Raw genomic sequence first — 25,008 nt, 5'->3', positions numbered from 1 at the left:
ATTAAAGCATTCAACAAGCTCAAACCTCGCAATAATTTCAATACAAATGCATTATTTGCACATCTGCCATGCACCAGGTATTATGCCTCTGAGATTCTAAGATGTGTCCAAAAGCATCAGTAGATGCATGTACACAGCAATTACAGAGATAATCAACGTACAGGAAATCCAGGGATTAGCCTAGAGCCTGAAATTTGTAAATAATCTCTTAGAAACCTGAACAGTTTATGATCTGAGTTAACAATTGAAAGGAAAAGACTGCAAAAGCCACACTATTCTGTCACAGACATCAACTCTTCAGCCACAGGAGATCATTGTACTCCTTTACAGCTTCAAGTTCCACAAACTGAAGTGTCAATTCTGCAGGGAAACACAAAATGCTGGAGCAACTCAGGAGTTCAGGCAACATCTATGGAGAGGGATAAACAGTCACTGTTTTGGGATGAGGCCCTTCATTAGGACTCACCAGAAACATCGACTATTCATTCATTTCCATATAAGCAGCCTGACCTGCTGAGTTCCTCCAGCATGTTGTGTGTTACTCTAGATTTCCAGTATCTGCAGAATCTCTTGTACTTATGAATTTTACAGGAAGTCGCTGTGAGTCTGTCAGGTTTTGTAACTCCAAAGACTAATCAATAAAAAAAACACAGGAGCCGGGAAATGCAAGTCTACTTCATTTTAACTTAGTGAGGCGCTTACTTATCATGTGCTGGTGTAATGACGTATACTATTTACATACGTTTACATATAACCTGTAATGAATTATAGAAACAACAAATAATCCTTTATCAAACAATATACAATAGCATGCAAATGTTTGGGCACCCCTGGTCAAAATTTCTGTTACTGTGAATAGTTAAGTGAGTAGAATATGAACTGATCTCCAAAAATCATAAAGTTAAAGATGACACATTCTTTTCAACATTTTAAGCAAGATTAGTGTATTATTTTTGTTTTGAACAATTTTAGAGTGGAAAAAAAGGAAAGGAGCATCATGCAAAAGTTTGGGAACCCCAAGAGATTTGAGCTCTCAGATAACTTTAGCTTGTTAGGGCTCTGGTTTGTTCACAATCATCGTTAGGAAAGGCCAGGTGATGCAAATTTCAAAGATTTATAAATACCCTGACTCCTCAAACCTTGTCCCAACAATCAGCAGCCATGGGCTCCTCTAAGCAGCTGCTAGCACTCTAAAAATTAAAATAAATGATGTCCACAAAGCAGGAGAAGGCTATAAGAAAATAGCAAAGCATTTTCAGGTAGCCGTTTTCTCAGTTTGTAATGTAATTAAGAAATGGCAGTTAACAGGAATAGTGGAGGTCAAGTTGAGGTCAAAGACCAAGAAAACTTTCTGAGAGATCTGCTCGTAGGATTGCTAGAAAGGCAAATCAAAACCCCCGCTTGACTGCAAAAGACTTTCAGGAAGATTTAGCAGACTCTGGAGTGGTGGTGCACTCTTCTACTGTGCAGCGACACCTGCACAAATATGACCTTCATGGAAGAGTCATCAGAAGAAAACCTTTCCTGCGTCCTCACCACAAAATTCAGCATCAAAAGTTTGCAAAGGAACATCTAAACAAGCCTCAGGAATAATTTGAAAACGCAAACAAAGGGTCTCGGCCTGAAACGTCGACTGTACCTCTTCCTAGAGATGCTGCCTGACCTGCTGCGTTCACCAGCAACTTTGATGTGTGTTTTTATCTAAACAAGTCTGATGTATTTTGGAAACAAGTCCTGGGCACAGATTAAGTTAAAATAGAACTTTTTGACCACAATGAGCAAAGGTATGTTTGGAGAAAAAAGGGTGCAGAATTTCATGAAAAGAACCCCCCTCAAACTGTTAAGCATGGGGGTGGATCAATCATGCTTTGGGCTTGTTTTGCAGCCAGTGGCACAGGAAGAATGAATTCAATTAAATACCAGCAAATTCTGGAAGCAAACATCACACCGTCTATAAAATAGCTGGAAATGAAAAGAGGATGGCTTCTACAACAGGATAATGATCCGAAACACACCTCAAAATCCACAATGGACTACCTCAAGAGGCGCAAGCTGAAGGTTTTGCCATGGCCCTCACAGTCCCCCGACCTAAACATCATCGAAAATCTGTGGATAGACCTCAAAAGAGCAGTGCATGTAAGTCGGCCCAAGAATCTTACAGAACTAGAAACGTTTTGCAAGGAAGAATGGGTGAAAATCCCCCACACAAGAATTGAAAGACTCTTTGCTGGCTACAGAAAGAGTTTACAAGCTGTGATATTTGCCAAAAGGGGTGTTACTAAGCACTGACCATGCGGGGTGCCCAAACTTTTACTTCAGGCCCTTTTCCTTTTTTGTTACTTTGAAACTGTAAAAGATGGAAATTAAAAAATAATCTTACTTAAAACATTAAAGGAATGTGTCATCTTTAACTGTAAGCCTTTTGGAAATCAGGTCATCTTTTACTCGCTTAGCTATTCACAGTAACAGAAATTTTGACCAGGGGTGCCCAAACTTATGCATGTTACTGAAATATTAAATACACAAGACTCCTCCCTGCTTAGCTAAAAAACTCCAACTCAATTATGAATGCGCCACAACTTATATATACATACACTATACAGTATACTATATAATGCAACTACTACGTAGACATTCAGAGCACGGTAAATTTTAAATTGTCCCATAATGGCTTAAAGATATAATCACTGTGGAGGATTTCTTACTCTTGTGGCATAACGTCTTTCCTGACAAGTGGAATCACTCAGCTTGGCAGGAGAGACTTGTGGCTGTGAAACAGTCTCTGTTTTTTGGGGCCTCCTCCATGGTGGTTGTAGGTGTTGACTCTGAGACCGCAGGAAGTAGTTCCGACAGGTCTGGACACCATTATTCTGTACGTGTTGGCATCCTGAAGCGTGCATGAATGCTGCTAGATCTGCTGATCTATCCCAGGCCACCAGACAAAGATATGAGAGGCTTTCATTTTGACCACGCCTAGATGACCAGCATGTAGCTCCTCTAAAACTTGCTCCTCTCAGCTTGGATGCAAAGACTGTGGGGTGTCCACTTCCATCACTCATAACATGTGACATAACTGCACCTATGCCACAAGGCAAAGCATCAGAGGCAAGCTTCACTAGACGATGTGGATCATAATGTGTGTGTACATTGTCTGTCATCACCATTTCCTTTATCTTTTTGAAAGCCTCCTCACACTGCTTTGTCCATTGCCATTTCTTCCTAATCTATAACAGGTTCCTGCCAAACCTGGCCAATAAGTACCACCCCTTGAGTTCAAGTGTTGACACATATTAGCCAGGTTTGGCTGGAACATGTTATAGTAATTAACAAATCCTATAAAGGATTACAACTGTGGCAAGTATTCTGGCCTATGGGCATCCACCAGTGCTTGGATTTTCTCAGCACACTTGTGTAATCCTTATGCATCAATGATGTGACCACAGCAGTGATGCTTTGTTTAAAGAATCCACACCTTGTTGCATTATCCTCTGAGCCCATAATCATCTAATCTTTTTAAACTGTCTTGAGATTTTGGAGGTGTTCCTTGTCATCCTGACCATAACAATGATGCTATCCAGGGCAAGGTTCTGAGTGCCTGGGCAGCCTTGCTGCACCTAGTCTGCAGCTCTCTGCCAGAGTACCCGTGCAAATGCAACACCAAAAATAAGCCTATAATAGTGCTAAAACCCTTTGTGAGTGCTTATGGTGAGAAACACTTTCGACACTTCTTCTACCTCCATCTGTAGGTAGCCCTCAGCTAAGTCCACTTCACTGAAGTGTTTCCCTCCAGGAAGGTTTGCAAAGGTACCCTCTATCCTGGGCAAATGGTATGATCTACTTTCAGTACTGGGTTGAAGGTGACCTTAACATCACCACAGATCCTGACAGACCCATTCTTATTGACTACTGGGATCATTGCCATTGCTCAAGGGCTCCACTCTACTTTGAAAAGAATTCCTTCGGCCTCCAGTCTAGCTCACTGGCCACTTTATGACATATGGTGTAAGGAACCAGACAAGCTTTGTAAAACTTGAGTGTGGCATTTCATTTAACAATATTTTACCCTTGATATGCTTGAGTTTTCCAGTGCTATCCTTGAACACTGCTGTGAAATCATCCAATACCTTATTTAATTTGCTGTCAGTTGCTGTCAGTTGACTCTATTGCAGGGAATGTGGCATGCGGATGGTGTATGGATTTCCAATCAAGTTGCAGTTGTCTCAGCCAATCGTGGCCCCACAATGCTGGCCCTTCTGCTTTTACCCCATACAAGCCCAATGCGGCTTGCCGGTTGCTGTATTTCACTATCATAAATATGATTCCCATTGGAGTTTTCTTTTCTTCAGTATAAGTACTTTGGTGGATATCTCCAGGCTTCAGTTCAGTATCTTTGAAATGCCATTCAAACTCTTGTGTTTTCTGTAAGTTTTAATTTTAAACTTACATTGGTCAGGTGTATGTGAGCCCCTGCTACAATGGTAACACAACTTGTTCAACGAGGCAGAATTCTGTTTAGGCATCGCAATTTTGTTCACGCTCATTTTCATTCCTGACTGCAACTCAATAGCATCGCTGGCTGCTGTTTCCATTGATACAACGATTTCAACTGCTCTTTGAAATGCGAGTTGTGCTTCAGTTAGGGGCTATTGTTGAATTTTTTTTTCTAAGATTCCGTAAACTAAGCAATCTCAGTGCATCATTAAACCCATCACTGAACTGATAATGGACAGACAATTTCTTCAATTCAGCCATGCAAGCTGAAATGGACTCACTTGCCTTTTGATTCCACTTATGAAACCTAAAGCATTCTGCAGTCAACAATGGTTTCAGTTCTAAATGTTCCTGCATTTCTTTTATGATATCAGCAATCAGCAAAGCTCATACTGGCTAGTTTGGTTGGTGCAGTCAAACTTGTAAGCAACCTGTATGCTTTTCCACCTATTACACTCAGTAAAACTGGTACTCACTCTTCATTGGCTGTTACTTTTGCTTCAAGATACTGCTCAATTTGTTCAGTATACACTACCTACCTGTTGTCTAATTGAACTTGTCTATCTCTCTGTTGTTGTCAGCCATTTCTGCTTACTTAAAAAATTACTCTTCCTATCACCCTGTACTCACTGTTTATGAACCCATGAATTTCACCCATTTTCTGCCTTTTTTAAAAACTCAACCTTCTTTCTCCCCTTGCAAAGGTAAAATCTTGCTACCCTTCAGCAGGTAGGGAGTCATCTTGGGTTTGTTTTAAAACTTACTTGTCACCACTGTTATGTTTTGGTAACTCCAGAAACTGATCGAAAGAAAAGGAGCCAGTCTACTTCATTTGACTTTGGTGAGGCCCTCATTTGTGACGCGGTGACATAATGACGTTTGCCATTCACGTACTTTTACATATACCCCGTTATGTAAACAACAAATTATGTACACAAAGAATGCTTAATCAAACAATATATTAGCAATATTACTCAAATATTACTTAAATATTATATACATAACAGAGTTGTGCTTTCTTTCTATAATCTGACATACCTAGAAGTACAGATATTTTCCAAACTGCACACTTCCCACACCAAAGATCACTTCAGTTCTCATATTTACTTGGATGTACTGAGAACAATCAGGCTTTGGAGATCTGAAAGGGTCAAGCCAGCCAACTTGCTTTAATAGGAGGAGAATCTTAAATACAGGACACTACAATAAAATAGCATTTCCTTTTTACTGTGAATAACAAGAACGGATCATCAGCATGAGAATTATCCCAAGAATAAAAGGGTTAACATATAAGGAGCATCTGATGTACTCATTAGAGTTTAGAAAAATGATTGGAGATCTCATTGAAACCTAACAAATATTGAAATGCCTAGATGGAGTGTACTCTAGAATCTAGGACCAGAGTACACAAACCTTTGTGCCATTAGAACAGAGATGAGGAGGAAATTTTTTACCCAGATGGTGGTGAGTCTGTGGAATTCATTGCCACAGACCGCAGTATAGGCCAAGTCATTGGGGATATTTAAAGCGGAGATTGATATGTTCTTGATTAGTAAGGGTATCAAAGGCTGTGGGAAGAAGGCAAGAGGAAGAGTTTGAGAGGGAAAATAAATCAGCCATGATTGACTGGTAGAGCACATTTATTTGCAATTCAGCACAGATAGGACCTTCCAGCCCTACGAGGCACACCACCCCAACAATCCCCGACAATTCCAATTAACCCTTATCACGGGACAATTTACAATAGCCAATTAATCTACTCAGTACGTCTTTGGACTGTGGGAGGAAATTGGAGGACCCAGGGAAAACCCACGCATTCCATGGGAAGGAGGTATAGAGACTCCTTACAGAACAGTACTGGAGTTGAACAAGCTGCAGAACTCTCCGAGCTGTAATAACATCACGCAACCGCTACACTAGTGTGATGGGCTGAATGGCTTGTTCCTGCTCCTATGTCTTATGGTCTTACTGTATGTTCTTCTAACCTATTCACTGGATGTGGATGCCACTTGTAATTCCAGTCTATACATTACTGCCTCTGTGCTGAGGAGGTGGTTAACAGTCAGACATCGGGGTCACAAGTAAGCCAGATAGTGTAATGACAGTAATGGACATGAGGAGAGCCACATGGGTTTTTACTAGAGTTCAATGAATTCAAAACTCTGCCATAGACAGTCCCAAACCCAGCTGTGAAAGGTGGAGGGTTGGGCATGGGGCTAGCAACCCAATCTCATAAAAACCCAGAGCTACAGAACTGCCAACAGAAGCTCCAAAGACCTCATCCCTGGGAGAGGAAGGACCTTCGAAATGAGCTGCACCTAGAGACAACATAAAAGACTGGCCCGAGGCAGAGGACTCTGGCAAGCTGCTGTTGGCGACCTATGCAAGCAAGTCAGTGACTTCACTGGCATTACAGTGAACAGTTTATTGATTTCCACACTCTTATTAATTACTCAAATTTAGATACCTAGCTGATCCCTTAGAGATGTACACAATCATGAGGGGCATAGATATGGTGAATGCACACAGTCATTTTCCCAATTAAAGGGAATCAAAAAGTAGAGGGCACAGCTTCAGGATGACAGAGGGACAATTTAAAAGGAACCCAAGTGTAAACTTCTTCACTGAGAGGGAAGTCCATATTTTGAACGAGCTGCCAGAGGAAGTATTTGAGACTGGTACATTGGCAACATTTAAAAGACATTTGGACAGCTACATGAAGAGGAAAAGTTTAGAGTATATGGGCCAAATGCAAGCAAATGGGACTGACTTAGATACATGTGTTGGTTGGCATGGACAAGTCTGATTCTGCATTGTATGACTCTGTGGTGTTGCACTATAATGTACAAAAGTCTCAGACACATTTATATAGCCAGGTTGCCCCAGCCTTTTGCTCAATACCCTACTTGTCCACATGGAGCAGAGAGCAAGTTCGTAAATCTGGCAGGAGCAAAGGATATGGGAATGGCAAAGGTGGTGAGCCTTGGGAGAGGTGTAGGACAGGTGGCAGAGAAGGAGTGTCAAGAATGCCAGGAGCAGACACAGCCAACCTTAAAACACCAGGCAAGGTCATATGATTCCAAACAGTTGGTTTATTGATCATTACAGACTGTCTTTCTAAAGCTTCCTGCTCCCTCCCCTTTCCCTTCCCCTTTTCCCAACCATAATTCCCCTCTCCCTGCCCCCTTCCCACTCTCTGTCCAGAATAGAGACCCAGATAAGAACCAGGTTTATCATTACTCACGTATGTCACAAAATTTATTTTTTGTAGTAGTACAACACATAAAATAACTATGTAAAATTACAAAATGAGCAGAGGAACCAAGTGCCTCTGTCCCACCCAGATATCTAACAACCCATTAGTCTTGGAGATCTTTATATACCTTTGTGGCATCAGGTTCCACAAACTAAAGTGCAACTCCACAGGAACATTGACCACTGTCTGTATACTTTTCCCTTTTAACTCACAATGCCAAAAGTAATCTATACCTTCAAATCAAGGATTATGTTCCACTGTGCAGCTCATCCCCAGGATACAAACACCCAATTTACAAGCACATATGCATACAAGCAAGCTCCTATGATATTATTAAGTTCATTAACCTGACATACCTACATACAGACATTCATTCCTACAAGTCGCAGAATGAGATTCAGGTTCGGAATTACTTATCACATGTATGCGGAAATAGACGGTGGAACGTGTCATTTGTGTTAACAGCCAACACAAACTAAGGATGTGCCGGAGGCAGCCCACAAGTGCCAGCCACAATGTTCAGCAGAACAACACAGAACACACAAGCAACAAAACAACAGCAAAACAAACCCTCTTCCCTCCCTCCTTTTCCCTCTCCTTGCCCCTCTCACATCTTTTGGTAATTATTCTTTCTAATTTACATTGAGTGCCATTCTCTACCTGACTGTGGAAGTGTGTTTACAATATTAGGTAATTTTTGTGTAGATTCTAACTTAAGGACAAAAACTTCAACTTAAGGACGTCTGTGAAAAAAAACAATCCACTCATTACTCAGGGACAGCCTGTTATGAACTTGTGATGGAACAGTTTGCCAACAATGAGCATCTGGACTCACATCTGCACAGCCACTGAGAGGTCCCTTGTAAGGAGACCACCCAGTATTATTTTCAGGGTGGGACTGGGTGATGGAGAGGGGCTTTAAGTTATGTGTCCCATCTCTCACTCTGACATAATCACTGGAGAAACTGGCAGAATAGAACCAAAGGCCAGGGTCAAATTCTCCACAGAGAAAAGAATTCCATAATCAATGTCTGATAAACATGTGGGTTAATATGTACATAGCTGAAGGGGAACAGAGACCAAGGGTGTAAGTCGCAAGTGCCAAGAAACTAAGGGAGTTCAAGGAAAGTAGTGCAATCCAGAGCGGTGTGCTAGAGGAGGGATGTGGGACACAGATTGCAAAGCCCACTTCGCCCATCAACTCTCTGAGATTCCAGTGTTGTTCCAGTCTGGCCTGTTATGCAACATCTTGAACCTTCCTCCCCCAGTTGACAGTGGCACAGATACAATATGCAGAGACAAGGCATAAATCAGAATCAGGTTTATTATCACTGATATACTGTATACCATGAAAATCGTTTTTATGTGGCAACATTCCAGTGTACAATATAAAAATTACTATAAGTTACAAAAATAAATAAATAGAGCAAAAGAGGTACTGTTATGGATTCAATGTTCAAAGTTCAAAGTAAATTAATTATCAAAGTACATATAAGTCAATATATACAACTCTGAGATTCATTTTCTTTCTAGCAAACTCAATAATTCCATAGAATAATGCCCATAACAAAATCAATGAAAGACCACCTGAGGTCCTCCAGCTTGTTGTGAGTGTTGCTTTGACCACCCAACTTGGGTGTTCAACCAGAGTGCAGAAAACAACAAAAATAATAATAAATAAATAAATATCGAGAACATGAGATGAAAAGTCCTTGAAAGTGAGTTCATTTGATGTGGGAACATTTCAATGATGGGACAAATGAAGTTGAGTCAAGTTATTCTCTTTGGTTCAAGAGCCTGATAGTTGAGGGGTTGTATCTGTTCCTGGACTATTGAGAAAGTTGATGGCAGAGGGGAAGAACTTTGTCTTAAAGTATTGAGTGCGGATCTTCAGGATATTATATCTCCTGCCTGATGGTGGTAACCATCCATCTCAGATGTCAGATGAGATCACATGGGATCTCAGAACTGGTCTTCTCTGACCAGATACATTCACAACGAACATCAGTCACTGCTGTTTTTAGGCTGGTTATACACTGCACCCTCTCCACTCTTTATTCCTCTGACTCTACACCTCTTCACATCCTGTCCGCTAACCCAACTGTGGGCAGTCTTTGGATTTACTAAAAGCACATGCAGAAGGAACACATGGCACGGGAGCGTAGCACTTGTCATAAAGCAGTGCCAGTGGTCAAGGTTCAACTCCCGCTGATGTCTGTACGGAGTTTGTACGTTCTGCCCACAACAGCATAGATTTCATCTGGATGAACCGGTTTTCTCTCATATTCCAAACACGCACGAGTTAAGGTTAGTAAGTGTAGACACACTGTATTATCGCCAGAAGCTTGACAACACTTGGGGCTATCCCTTCAGCACATCCTTGGATAGTGTCGGTCGTTGACACAAAGAACACATTTCACTGTATGTTTCAATATTTCAATACACATAAGACAAAGAAAGCCAATTTTATCTTTTCTGTCTTTAAGGATGCAAGGGTCCTCGTCTCGGTTCATCTCAAGCAACTGCATAACATAGGACCTTCGATCTACAGAGTCCTCCCACGGACACACAAAGAAGAACATCGTATTGCTGGAAAATCATCAGCTTGGTGAAAAACGCTCTATAGTCTACCCAAGGCAAGTTGGTCTTCCCAGACTATGAGATGCCCATAAGGGAATGCTGCTGAAGGACACATTCCAGGCTGCAGAAATACCTGCTAAGGGATGCACTAAAGCTTGATGCAACCAATGAAAGACCTCTGTGGGGATAGACTCCTGTTCAGGGTCCTTCTGCAACAGGACATGGAGGAACTGAGATGGGTAGTAAAGTCCCTCAAAAACAAAAGGGTGTATCACCACAGGTTGCATGGGGGGGGGGGGCGGGGGTCACTTATATCAATAGTGCTATTGTTATAATTGACAAAATTACACCAAGTACTAGTGATGAATTCCCTTACTTGTGTTACACCTCCATCTTAAACACCATGTTCCCAGGCTGGCCCACCTTCAGCACGAGACCATGCTGAGCACAGTCCACGACCTTTGATAGTCCAAGGCCATAAACTTTGAGCTCAACCTCAACTATCTACTTCCACATCAATTCCTTTCCCACAATCTCTTTGACCTACTTCAATCAGGAAGGAGGTACAGGAGCATCAGGACTAGGTCTGCCTTACTTGGTTCTTCCCTCAGGCTGAGAGACTAAAGGTTACCCGACCACCACTGAGGTCTCGTCACTAGGACAGCAATCTATTTACTTTTACTGTACTGTCTACTGCTTACAGTTTACCTGTGCTGCACAATACATGCAATTTTAATTATATTTTGTTAATTTATTGGTGATAATATTTTGTTTTATATGCTGTGGGTACTATATGTTTTGTGGGTGCACCTGGTCCAGAGGAACATTGCTTCATTTGGTTGTACATATGATTATGATTATGAAGACACGTAGTCCTCTTTAATTGTCATTTAGTAATGCATGCATTAAGAAATGATACATTATTTCCTCCGGTGTGATATCACAAAACACAGGACAAACCAAGACTGAAAAAGTTGACAAATCCACATAATTATAACATATAGTTACAAACAGCGTAACAATACCATAACTTGATGAAGAAGTCCATGAGCACAGTAAAGTTCAAAGTTTCTCAAATGTCCCACATCTCACGCAGATGGGAGAAGGAAGAAAAACTCTCCCTGTCATGCCAACCACAATCCGACTCTGAGTCATCCGAAAACTTCAAGCTCTGATCAGCTCTCTGACACCGAGTACTGAACGCTATCTCTGTCCAAATGATTCGACCTCCTTCTCGGTCACCAAAAGCAGGCAAGGCCGGGGATTTTGAGGCCCACCCTCCGAAAGATTCCCGACCACACAGTAACGACAGCAGCGAACGAGCGTTTCAGAAATTTCACCAGATGTTCCTCTGTGTTTTATAGGTACATTCACATGGCAATAAACTTGAACGTGAACTTCAAGATTGCCACAGGATCTTCTACATGGACCAGAGCTGGCAGGCAGATCCTTGGTGCAACACCTCACCTCAACCACTACCACACTCCTTCAGTACAACACTGGAGTGTACTGATACGCAGTACTATGCATAAGTCTTGGGCACACATATATATGTAGGGGCAGGGTGGGGGAGAGTGGCCCGGTGCAGACACACCTAGCCCTTTGATACCAGCCGAGATCATTTGATTCCAATTACAGAATGTCTGTGTGGTGCTTCCTGCTCCCTCCCATTTCCTTTTGTCTTTTCCCACCCATGATTTCCCTCTCCCTGCCCCCTTCCCACTCTCAGTACACAATAGAGACCCATATCAGAATCAGATTCATCACCACTCACATATATCATGAATTTTGATTTTTTTTTGTTGCAGCAGTACAGTGCAATAAATTACCACAGTGCTGTGCAGAAGTCTTAGGCTATACATACTTATGGGTCTAAGACTTTTGCACAGCACCATACATTTTACTATACCAGCTTTTTGATACTGGTTAACTCCCCCTCTGTTTCCAGTCCTGATGAAAGCTCTCGACCTAAAACATCCACAGCCCATTTCTCTCTGTAGAGGCTGCCTGACCGCTGAGTTTCTCCTGCTTCTTGCATTCTGCTAAGAGTTCTGTACCTTATTTGTGTTTTGTGTTTACACTTTGTTATGAATGAAGTCTACTTTTGAGTCCCCTCCAGTTCGCCTACCAGCCCCGACTAGGAGTTGAGGATGCCATCGTCTACCTGCTGAGCCGTGTCTACGCCCACCTGGACAAGCCAGCGAGCACTGTGAGGGTCATGTTTTTTGACTTCTCCAGTGCGTTCAACAGCATCCGCCCTGCTCTGCTGGGGGAGAAGCTGACAGCAATACAGGTGGCTGCTTTCTTAGTGTCATGGATTCTTGATTACCTGACTGGCAGACCACAGTACGTGGGCTTGCAACACTGTGTGTCAGACAGAGTGATCAGCAGCACTGGGGCTCCACAGGGGACTGTCTTGTCTCCCTTTCTCTTCACCATTTACACCTCGGACTTCAACTACTACACAGAGTCTTGTCATCTTCAGAAGTTTTCGGATGACTCTGCCATAGTTGGATACATCAGCAAGGGAGATGAGGTTGAGTACAGGGCTACGGTAGGAAACTTTGTCACATGGTGTGAGCAGAATTATCTGCAGCTTAATGTGAAAAAGACTAAGGAGCTGGTGGTAGACCTGAGGAGAGCTAAGGTACTGGTGACCCCTGTTTCCATCCAGGGGGTCAGTGTGGACATGGTGGAGGATTACAAATACCCGGGAATGCGAATTGACAATAAACTGAACTGGTCAAAGAACACTGAGGCTGTCTACAAGAAGGGTCAGAGCCGTCTCTACTTCCTGAGGAGACTGAGGTCCTTTAACATCTGCCGGACAATGCTGAGGATGTTCTACGGGTCTGTGGTGGCCAGTGCTATCATGTTTGCTGTTGTGTGCTGGGGCAGCAGGCTGAGGGTAGCAGACACCAGCAGAATCAACAAAATCATTCGTAAGGCCAGTGATGTTGTGGGGATGGAACTGGACTCTCTCATGGTGGTGTCTGAAAAGAGGATGCTGTCTAAGTTGCATGCCATCTTGGTCAATGTCTCCCATCCACTACATAATGTAGTGGTTGGGCACAGGAGTACATTCAGCCAGAGACTCATTCCTCCGAGATGCAGCACAGAGCATCATAGGAAGTCATTCCTGCCTGTGGCCATCAAACTTTACCACTCCTCCCTTGGAGGGTCAGACACCCTGAGGCAATAGGCTGGTCCTGGACTTATTTCATAATTTACTGGCGTAATTTACATATTACTATTTAACTATTTATTACTATTTTTCTATTACTATTCTATTTCTATTTATTATTTCTATGACTATTACTATTACTATTTCTATTACTATTTCTTATTTATGGTGCAACTGTAACGAAAACCAATTTCCCCCAGGATCAATAAAGTACTACTACTACTACTACTACTACTACTACTACTACTACTACTACTAAAAGATAACCAACTTGTGAGTCGGTGTCCCACTACCATCAGCCCCTCCCCAACAGTTTAGCGGTTAGTGCAACACTATTTCAGCACGAGTGACCTGGGTTCATATCCCGCCACTGTCTGTAATGAGTTTGTATGTTTTGCCAGTCATCACATGGGTTTTCTCCGGGCGCTCCGCTTCCACTCACGTTCCAAAGCCGTACAGGTTAGCACATTAACTGGTCACATGGGTGTAATTGGGCAGTGCAGGATCATTGGGCCAGTAGGGACTCTTAACATATTTTATCTCTAAAAATAAAAAAAACTTCCACATTGACATGCCAAGTCCAGACCTTCTCCTGGGTCTGGGCTGAGCCAACAGTTCCCTGCTGAGACCATGAATGAGAGGGACGAAGGGAGAGATGACTGCGTGGGGAAAGGAAAAGAAAATCATAACGTTCTCAATCCTCACTCCCTGGGCTGAGAACATAGGATCAAACAGCTGACCAACACCACATGTCTGGTTTCATATGTAGAATAAAGTAAAGCAGCAGAGAACAGATCTACCCACGACTACTGGGGGCAAGGGGTAAAGGAGGGGCTTCAATTACTTGCCTCTTCTCACCCTAATGGGTAAACGCTGGGAAAGCTGGCAAAACAGAGCTAGTGTTCAGGGACAAGTTCATATCAAGAAGAAAGTAGTCAGGTCAAGCAGAGATTGATCGCTACACATCCTAGGAGAATGCAACAGGCACAGGACTCCACCAGAAGTAGCATTATCACAATGGATTTGTTGTGCTCAGACACTAGAAGGTAGCAATTGTTGGATTGGGGTATAGAATTCTTATTTTTCTTGTAGTTTAAATTTCCTATGTATGTTGCATATATATATATAATCACCGATATATGTATAATTTTTCAGAGAATTTTCAATATTTACAGTACAGTTGATTCAGTTTTCAGCAGCAGGTGCCACATCACTCGATCTTCCTATTTTATAGGTTAATTGTTATCATTGGAATTGTGTTATCTCCACTCTGGGTATGAGATGTCACAACCGTTTCTTCTTTTGTCTTTTCTTTGTTCTCTTGGCTCCCCTTTTCTTGTTGTTTTCCACTCCTGCTTCACTTAACAAAAGGATCATTAGCAATGGGGTTTATACCTCATTCTCAACTTCTGAAGAACCTTTGGATCATAAAAGCATCAGCATCCAACACAATTCAGCTTCTTGTGAGACAGTTCAATTCCAGTGATATCAATCAAACAGGAAGAATTAAGGATGTTTAATAGAAGTTATTTTATTACTGCCTTGTTAGGAAAACATATGCAGTACAAAATTGCTAGTACTTACAGAGCTAAAATTCCAGTTCTTTTTAAGCTAATTTAAGCAAAATCCTAACCCCGTATTTTCTCCAATGTATTTATCTCCTCCCTGGATAATTATATAGAAACTGTATGCATATGCTTCCCAAAGGAAAACCCAGCAAGAAATTGGAGAACTAAATTAAAAGAAACTGTTAAAAACTGTTAAAAATGATTAACCAGGCCAGTCAGCATCAGTTGAAAAGTCATCAACTGAAACACAAACTCTCTCTCCACAAAGATGCTATCTGACCCGTTAAATTTCCCCAACATTTCTGTGCCTATCACAATAAAACAATTTTGAAATGAAGTCACTGTTGTAGCTTATGCAACAAAGACTCCACACAACAACGATAGAAACCCAGTAATTCTGTCCATTAAGGTTTAATCATTGGCCATATTACTGGTGGTAACTACCCTAGTCCTGACAAAGGGTCTCGGCCCGAAACGTCGACTGTACCTCTTCCTATGGATGCTGCCTGGCCTGCTGCGTTCACCAGCAATTTTTATGTGTATTGCTTGAAATTCCAGCATCTGCAGATTTCCTCGTGTTTGCGTAACTACCTTTCTTGTTTTATGCCTCCAGTTTGAATAACCCTGATCCTTTCAGTCAGCTACAGCTCAGCAACTTTCTGAGTAAAATAGCTATGAGTTCAATCTTATTCCAGGGACGTGAACAGAAAGTCTTCATCAACACATCAAAACCAATGTAAAGAATATTCCCGTAGGGACTCTGCTGAGTTGGTCCACCCTGAGCACAAACACAGTCTGTGAGGCGTTGACAGTCCAAAGCCATGACCTTTGAACTCAACCTCAATCATCTCCTTCCACATCAACTCCTCTTCTTCAAGACTGCCACGGGACCTTCTCCACCCACCTGAAAGGGAAGGGCATCCTTGGTGAAACATCTCATTTCAATACAGCACCCCCAACACTGCAGCATTCCTTCGTTACATTAGTGGAGGGTGACAGTGAAGACTTTATGTTCAGATCACTGGAGTGCAATTGAACCCACAAACGTTTTAATTCAAATTGAATTGTAATGGACTGAAAGGTGATCTGGTTCAATTCCCGCTGCTGACCATAAGCAGGTCTACCTGTGTCCATATGGGTTTCTTAGGGATGCTCCAGTTTCCTTCCTCATTCCAAAGGCATACAGATCAGGATTAGTATACCGTGCGCATGCTATGTCAGTGCCGGAATAATGGTCACACTTGTGTACTGCTCTCAGCACATCCTTGGACTTTGTTGCTATTGATGTAAACAAAGCATTTTCCATGTTCATGTGACGAATAAAGCTAATCCTTCTTCACCTTTTTAAAAGGATCAGCAGTATGCCGGCATTGGATTTTGCAGGCACAGGGAGTGGAATTCTTTGAAGTCTTCAACCTCACCATATCTTAAGAAAGATACAGTAGGTCAGTATTATATCCTGGTATAACTGTCTCACTAACAGTGTACTTTTACGATGATGTGCTATCCAAAGGCATCTAACTATAAATGCTGCCAGTTACTTAGCCAATCAGCTGTCAGAATGATTGGACTCAGAGAGGCCCTCAAACTGCAAAAATAATCTTTCTCAAAATACAGACGTGGTTAGTGTTTGCTGTACCCAATTACTGTAGCGCTAACTATAATAACCTTCACCAGATACCAAGGCTGTAATGTAAATGAACCCTACATACTGGTTGGATCATACATCTGAGTAGAAGGCAGTTCAACCATTGAAAAAGTCTGTACAATTCTTCAAACTCCTTCTCCACAGTGCTACAGTTTTTCCCTCCCTAAAGAGAATTGAGAATTAAACATTTGGAAAAGTAATACTGAATCTGGCTCCAATTCCCTTTTAGGGTTGTGCCTTCCAAGTCTTCAATCCATCGTGTGAACAAGGGTTCTCTCAATTCATCTCCCTAGATTTGTTGCCAGGATTCAGTATTTCCTGCTTACTGAACACCCTGCCAAAGGAGAGCATCACTCCCCGTCCTTCCAATCTGGGACGCACCATGAGCAAATCAAGTGGGTGGAGCAAGTAACAATTTATTCAAGGTATCCCAACTCCAAACACGTGCACTGAATCATTGCTATAATTAGGAAATATAACAGCTCCCACAAAAGCAGTAATGTGATAACGACCATTGGTTCCCAAGTCAGTCGGGGTCATCTACTGTACCTGGTGCTCCCCGTGTGGCCTCCCCTAAACTGGTCAGATCTGGGGTTCACTTGGTCAAGCACCCTCGCTCCATCTGACACATTTCCCTGGGGCCACCCATTTTAATTCTACTTCCCGTTCCCATTCCCACATGTCGGTCCATGGCCTTCTCTACCATCATGATGAGGCCATCAAGTTGCAAGAGCAACTTCTCGTATACCATCTGGAGAGCTTCCAATGGCAACATGAACACCAATTGCTCTAATTTCCAGTAAAGTCTCCCCGCTCACCTTCTCTCTTTTTCCATTCCCCATTCTTGTTCTCTCTTACTCCTTCAATTCTCCTCACCTGCCCACCACCTTCCTCTGGTGCCTCTCCCCCTTTGCTTTCTCCCACAGTTCACTCTCCTCCCCTATCAGATTTCACCTTCTTCAGCCCTTATACATTTTCCACCTACCACCTCCAAGCTTCATTCTTCATTTCCATCCAACTTCCATCCAAGGCAGAACTCCCATTGAACTGCCACAAAAATATGACTATTGACAGCAATAGAAAGTAAGTTAAGAGATGTTTAACTGAGGAGTTCAAAAAGAGTTAGAAATCACAAGAACAAAACTAGTTTGCATTATTGCCAAGATAGAATTACAGCCCTTGACTCTCCCTTTAGTCAGGACTATATTTTATTTTATATATTCTCTGCAGAACAGTTTACATTATTGTTTCAAGACCAAGGTCAGGAAAGCAAAGACAACAAGTACTGTGGATTTACAGACTTCCTGTGGTGGCACATCATAGCTTAAGATTACTTGTGCAGATGATAAATAGCCACATATAATAACAGCAAGAGAACCATTTTCAAAAGCCATTGCAGAAGCACAGTATCATTCTTACCTTTGACAGGCGCAAGGCTATGACAGAGGAGGACCGATGAAATTGCTATGTGATGTATCACCAAGACAATTGTTATATGGGCAGACCATTCACCTTCCACAAGCATTGAATCTCTGACTCTCTCCCTCACCTGCACACACACTTCTCCCTTGGACCTTTGTTTTCTTTCTCCCTAAATTGCACACACTCTCCCTTGCACACTTCCTCTCACAACCCCTCCTATGCCCCTCCCTCCATCTCTCTCACCAGCACACGCACTCTCCTTCACTTTGACTCACTTACCCTCTCCTACACGCTTGTTCTCTCTCCATCACTTGGACACTTGCTTGCCCTCTCGATCACTTATGCACTCACATCCTCTCCCTTTCTTGCATACTCACTTTTCTCCTGCACACAGGCTCTCCCTCACCCTTGCCTGAACACTCCCTCATTGTTGTTTGCACCTTGTCCTTCCTCTCCCTTGCTTGCACACTTCCTCTCCCTCACTTGCACATTTCCTCTCCCTTGCTTGCACACTTGCTCTACCTATCCTACACACCAACTCTCACTCTCTTGATTGCACACTTTCTCTACCTATCCTACACACCAACTCTCACTCTTTCGCTTGCACACTTGCTCTCCCTCTCTTGCACACTCGTTCTCCCTCACCCTTGCTTGCACACTTTCTCTACCTCCAACACATTTGCTCTCCCTCTCCTTCTCTTGCATACTTGCTTTCCCTCACTCTCCCTCTCTCTCATTGGAACACTCACTCTTCCCACCCTGCACACACTCACATTCCCTCTCCTTCACTTGCACACTCACTCTTATTCTCCCTCACATCCGCACTTGCTTTTCCACTCCTGACACACGTTCTTCCTCTCCTTGCTTGCAACTCACTCTCCTGCTCCTTCACTTGCACACTAGCTGTCGTTCTCACTCGCTTGCACTCTTGCACTCCATCACCCGCACACTTGCTCTCCATATCTCACACATCCCCTCTCCCTCTCGTTTACTTGTACTCACTCTCCCTCTCTTTCACTTACACATTCGCTCTCCCTCACCCTTACTTGCACAATCACCCTCCCTCTCCTACACATACACTCTCCTTACCTGCAATACTCTCTCTCCCCCATTTGCACACTCACTCTCACTCTCCTACACACTCGCTCTCCCTCACTTATAGTGAACAGTGGTTATTTTGGGACAAGACCCTGCATTAGGACCTAATTGAAAAGATATGTTCTGAGAAGAGTTTCAAAAGCAAAGAGGAACAGGCCCACACAACACACAAAGCATTAAGCCCCAGAGAATGAGACAAAATAAAAAAGTATTTTGATACTTTTCCTAAATATATTACAGTGGTCAAATGCCAAGAAAGGGTGAAGTTGTACGACAAACTTTACCACATCTCTGAAATGGGGGAGAAACCTGGGTGAAAACATATGCAGTCCTAGGGAGTATGTGTAAACTCCATTTGTACTGCATCCCATCGTGAGAATACTTGTGAATGCTGCTTACATGATACTCTGTGTCTGTGATGCTGCTGCAAGTAAGTTTCGCATTGGACCTGGGCATACGTGCATTTGTGCATACGACAATAAACTCAGCTTTGACCTTTGACTTGGAATTGGGGACAGAATCAAACCAAAATCACTGGAGAACAGTTCTGATATAACCACACTGAAACTACTGCAATCACTTAGGAATCTCATACATCCCCCTTTAGGCTTATCTATTTAGTAATAGAAAGGATATAGAATAGATAGAGAAAATATCTACTTCACAACATTTCAGCTATATAAATGTGCTTTTTATCTTGATACAGAGCCATTTGATCAAAGTCAACAAAACGATAAAAGCACAAGATACATCCAGTCTTAGAAATTAAGCATAGATGTCTATAGTCATCTATTTTCTCCACAACCATGACTCACTAAAAAAAACATAAAAAATTGTATAAATCAGCGGTCCCCAACCACCGGGCCGTGGACTGGTATCGGGCCACAAGGTATGCGCTACCGGGCCGCGAGGAAAGGATATGATTTGGCGATAGGAGTCAGCTGCACCTTTCCTCATTCCCTGTCACGCCCACTGTTGAGCTCGAACGCACGCGAGCTCATTACGCATGCGTCATCCATGTCAAAGCGGGAAGGAGATCAACTCCTCGAGCTTGCAAATGACGGCGGGCTGACATAACATCTCTGCCAGCATTCCGGATCAAAGTCAAGGCTAAATATCCTGAGATAGACACAGAAGTACTGAAAACGTTGCTTCCATTTCCAACACATCTCTGCAATGAATGCAATGAAAACTAAATTGTGGAATAGACTGGACATAAGGAACCCCCTTCAAGTATCGCTGTCTCCCATCACCCCTCGATAGGACCGTCTTGTTGCAGGAAAGCAAGTACTCAGGCCAGGGCTCCCACTGATTCAGCGATATTGGTGCGTTGCAATGATTTTATATGTTCATACAAGGAAAATATGCGCTGTGTGTTTAATATCCAAACGTTACTTAAAATGTTATGATGCTATTGACTTATAAGTGACTTATCTAACCATATAGCAATTACAGCATGGATACAGGACATCTCTGCCCTTCTAGTCCGTGCCAAACACTACTCTCACCTCGTCCCATCGACCTGCACCCTGCCCATAACCCTCCATTCCTTTCTTGTCCATATAGCTGTCCAGTTTAACTTTAAATGATAATATCAAACTTGCCTCTACCACTTCTACTGGAAGTTCATTCAACACTTACTTCAAGCTCCCCTGTCCTCCCCTGATAGTTGACTTATCGCTATATTCATGTGAGGAAAATATGCGCTGTGTGTTTAATATGAAATTCGTTAGATAAACCCTTTTAGAAACAAAATTGGGTGTATTAGTCATTTATCACCTATATTCCGGTCATGATTAACACGCCCCCCCAAACAGAATCGCCAAAAACGATTTGCAGAAAAGAAATCGGCATGTACACGCATGCGCAAGTCACGAATGCGCACTGGTGCCCGCGCAAGGCTTCATGGTCATTGTAGTCTTTCTCGGGGTAAACACAATGTATTGGACTGCTACTCTTGTCCGTTGGCAACCATTCCCCCCTCCCCCACCCCCACCCCCACCCCACCAGTCAGCCGGTCTGCAAGAATATTGTCAATATGAAACCGGTCCACAGTGTAAAAAAGGTTGGGGACCCCTGGTATAAATGATAGAGGATGTTCACTGTCACAGTGCATGCTGGGATATCCCTGCCTCCATTGTTCTTCTGCAGGCTCTTTCACCAAGAGGCAAGCCTAAATAACATCTGAGGCTTATGCAGTGCCTGCTAATTCACAATATACTATTAAAAAATGTAGGAAAGATCATGTTCAGATCATGTCATTCAAGAAACAGGTACCATGGTCTACATAATTACTTTCCAGGATGTTTTTGCTCTACTCAGTTTTGGGCTCCACAATCTGCTTTCCTAGCCTCGAGCTCTCTCCTGTGTTCACATGGAATCTAATACAGGGAGCCTTGTGCAATACACAAAACTCTCTAGAACAGGCGAACTAACAAGCCACCCTGTTCTTGTCTGACCTTTTCCTAAGTGCATTAGAAAAATTACGGGAATATTTGTTCAGGAAACCCAACTATAAATTGTAAAGCAATAAGACAGGTGAATTATTACAATTCTATATCACATGACAAAATATTTATCGACTTAATTCAGCCTAAGTTGGCGCGTGACCAAGTGGTTAAGGCTTCGGTCTAGTGACGCTAGTTCGAGCGTCAGCCGAGGCAGCGTGTTGTGTCCTTGAGCAAGGCACTTAACCACACATTGCTCTGCGACGACACCGGTGCCAAGCTGTATCAGCCCTAGTGCCCTTCCCTTGGACAACATCGGTGGCGTGGAGAGGGGAGACTTGCAGCATAGGCAACTGCCGGTCTTCCATACAACCTTGCCCAGGCCTGCACCCTGGAAACCTTCCAAGGTGCAAATCCATGGTCTCACGAGACTAACGGATGCCTATATCACATGACAAAATATTTATCGACTTAATTCAGCCTAAGTGGTCTGCATTGGATGTTATACAGTCTTCTCTCACTTCTCCTTATCTACGTATCCTTCAGTTCCTTTCTCCTTGAATAAATCTATAATCACATCTACATAATAATATCCAACAATGTATCAACGAATAATATCCTGGAGGAATTCAACAGATCAGGCAACTGTGGAATGAACAGTTGATGTTCCGGGTTTAAACACTTCTGTTGTCAGACTCATGGAAATGTTGTGGCACTAAAAAAGGCTATAAGGTTTTGACATGAAACGTCAACTGTCCACTTCTCTCCACAAACTCACTGACCCACTGAGTTCTTCCAGCATTTTGTTTGTTGCTCCAGTTTCCAGCATTTGCAATCTCCAATAATATTTTAATTCAATTATACATAAAATAAATAATTACATTCTTATAAATCTATTATCTACCACTTCACACAATTTAATATAACTAATTTAGTGGTGATCAATGTCACCTATGATCTCTAAATGTTTGTTGTTCCACCAGTATAAGTTCAGAAAAATATGATGACAATCAAAGCACGTTAACAGATTTTTTAAGCAACACACACAAAAAATGCTGGTAAACGCAGCAGGCCAGGCAGCATCTATAGGACGAGGTACAGTCGACGTTTCGGACCTGACCCTGACAAATGCTGCATTCCATCAGCATTTTTTGTGAGTGCTGCTTGAATTTCCAGCATCTGCAGATTTCCTCGTGTCTGTGTTAACGGATTTTTTTGATGTGTTACAAATATCCTATACAATTCCACATTGATATTTACTGATTTTATAAAATCTCACCTCAGTATATAGATTCTTCAACTGTTTAGATCCACAGCATAAACTTATTTTATATGAGATAACATTTTTCACACAGGAGTGTGTTACGTACCCCGTAACTGGGTTGCCAAACCAGCAGAAATGGATCACTCAGTTGGAGTCTGGATTACGAGAACTAAGAAAGTTTTATTAAAGAAACAAGCAACACAGTAATTGAAAGGATAATAAATGCAACAGTTCAGCAATGATAAACACATGTGCACAGAATTAAGATAACAGGATCAATCAAGCTCTATCGTTGTCTAGGGGTAGATGACCAATTTCACAGTGACACAAAAGTCCAGTTCGATTTTAGTTCAGTTCGCAGTAATCGTTGCCATGGCGATGGACAACGTGGGGGGGGGAGGGAGAGAGAGAACGAGAACGTCTGATCATCCAGAAATGGCTTCCACTCACAGACCGGCGATATTGCTCACAAGTAGTTTTCGGGCGGGTCCTTTGTGATGTCACCTGAGGTCACCGACTGTGACCCCTCCTCCAGATGCGGTCGATCCTCTGCAGTGAATCCGGCACCCAAGCGAGGGCGGACACACACCGGGTTCCCGCTGGTCGTACCTTTCCACCCTGTGCGTTTAAGGTCTGGTACTTCCCACCGACTCGTGAGAGGCGCACCGCTTCCAGGGTCTCGTTACCTCGGGTGTCGTGTGTGTGTCCTGCATTAGCGAACCTGTCCCTTTTTATCCCCCTGCTGGGGTATCGCCTGTCCATCACTTCAAACAGTTCAGGGTTCAAAGGGGGAGCCGTTCCAGACAGCTCTCTCTCCCGTCCCTTCATCACACATCTCCAGATCGCCTGTCCATCACTTCAAACAGTTCAGGGTTCAAAGGGGGAGCCGCTCTAGACAGCTCTCTCTCCCGTCCCTTCATTACACATCTCCAGATGCTGCTTCATTGTTCCTTATCTCTCCTTCCCCTGAGGACAGGTGGCAGACCAACTGCTAATCTCACAGGACAGCTAACATCTATGTGTATTCTCATCACAAGTGTCAGTGTATGACTATTAGCACAAAACTCTCTCAATGCCCACTGGAGCTACTTGCAACCTTCCTCTCATTTACAACTGAAGCTCATGTTGTGCCTCTGAGGCTTAGCATGCGAAGTCCATGTCATCGATATATCACCAAAGCCTCTAGCAAATCTCTACAGATGTAAGAAGAGCATTCTCTCCGGTTGCATCACCGACAGGCATGGAGCCTCCAATGCAGAGGATCAAAACGGACTGCAGACGGTTCTAGACTCAGCCAGCAACATCATGGACACAACTCTCCCCACCACTGAGGACATCTTCAAAAGGCAGTGCCTCAAGAAGGTGGCACCCGTCTCTAAGGACCCTTGCCATCCTGGACATGGCCTCTTTTGTTTACTGTCATTGGCAAGGAGGCACAGGATCTGGAAAACCAATACTCAACATTTTAAGAACAGTTCCTTTTCCTCTGTCATCAAATTTCTGAATGCCCATGAACACTGCCTTGCCATTCCTCTTTTGCACTATTATTTATTTTTCTTATAACTTAGAGCAATTTGTGTCTTTTTGCTGCCACAAAACAACAAATTAATGACATAAGTCAGTGATAATAAACCTGTTTCTGATTCTGATTCTTACCTCGACAATGTCCCAACAGCAGATGCAGTCCGAGGCATGCAGACAAGATGGTGATGATCATCTTTGTGAGTCGTGGTAGGTGAGGGGAGAACGGGGAATTTCGCTCAGAGGCTTTGTTGTGTCTGATGACACACTTCCCTTCAAGATTCTCACAAAAGAAACAACTGTGTGCCTGCAGGGGTGACAATCAATAAACATTGGTCAAGGATTCCAGAGAACAGAAGTGATGGAATCTTACAGTAATAAGTTCAAACAAACTGAACAGCTTTTCAAAGCTGCTGCTCATTCACCGAGATCATGGGTTCATCTACAGTGACTCTGCATGCTTGTTCTGCATATCAATCAACATCAATACTGTGAGGCCCCACTGTCCTGTGGCGATTAGCACAACATT

General features: G+C 42.8%; 1 protein-coding gene across 4 annotated transcripts in view; it reads right to left on the bottom strand.

Moving 5' to 3' along the window:
* cd276 (CD276 molecule) overlaps window positions 1-25,008 on the bottom strand; it is a 459,683-nt gene that overhangs the window by 341,957 nt on the left and 92,718 nt on the right. For all 4 annotated transcript variants that reach the window (XM_072282363.1, XM_072282360.1, XM_072282362.1 and 1 more), the window contains one exon: window positions 24,615-24,786. In XM_072282363.1, coding sequence (XP_072138464.1) covers window positions 24,615-24,675 — 61 coding nt within the window. In that variant the 5' untranslated portion in view covers window positions 24,676-24,786. The remainder of the gene's footprint in view (window positions 1-24,614; window positions 24,787-25,008) is intronic.

This window comes from Mobula birostris, chromosome 18, assembly GCF_030028105.1.
Source record: "Mobula birostris isolate sMobBir1 chromosome 18, sMobBir1.hap1, whole genome shotgun sequence".
NCBI classification, from domain to species: domain Eukaryota; kingdom Metazoa; phylum Chordata; class Chondrichthyes; order Myliobatiformes; family Myliobatidae; genus Mobula; species Mobula birostris.
Note: the sequence above shows the minus strand (reverse complement) of the source record. Positions and strands in the feature narration are given on the sequence as shown.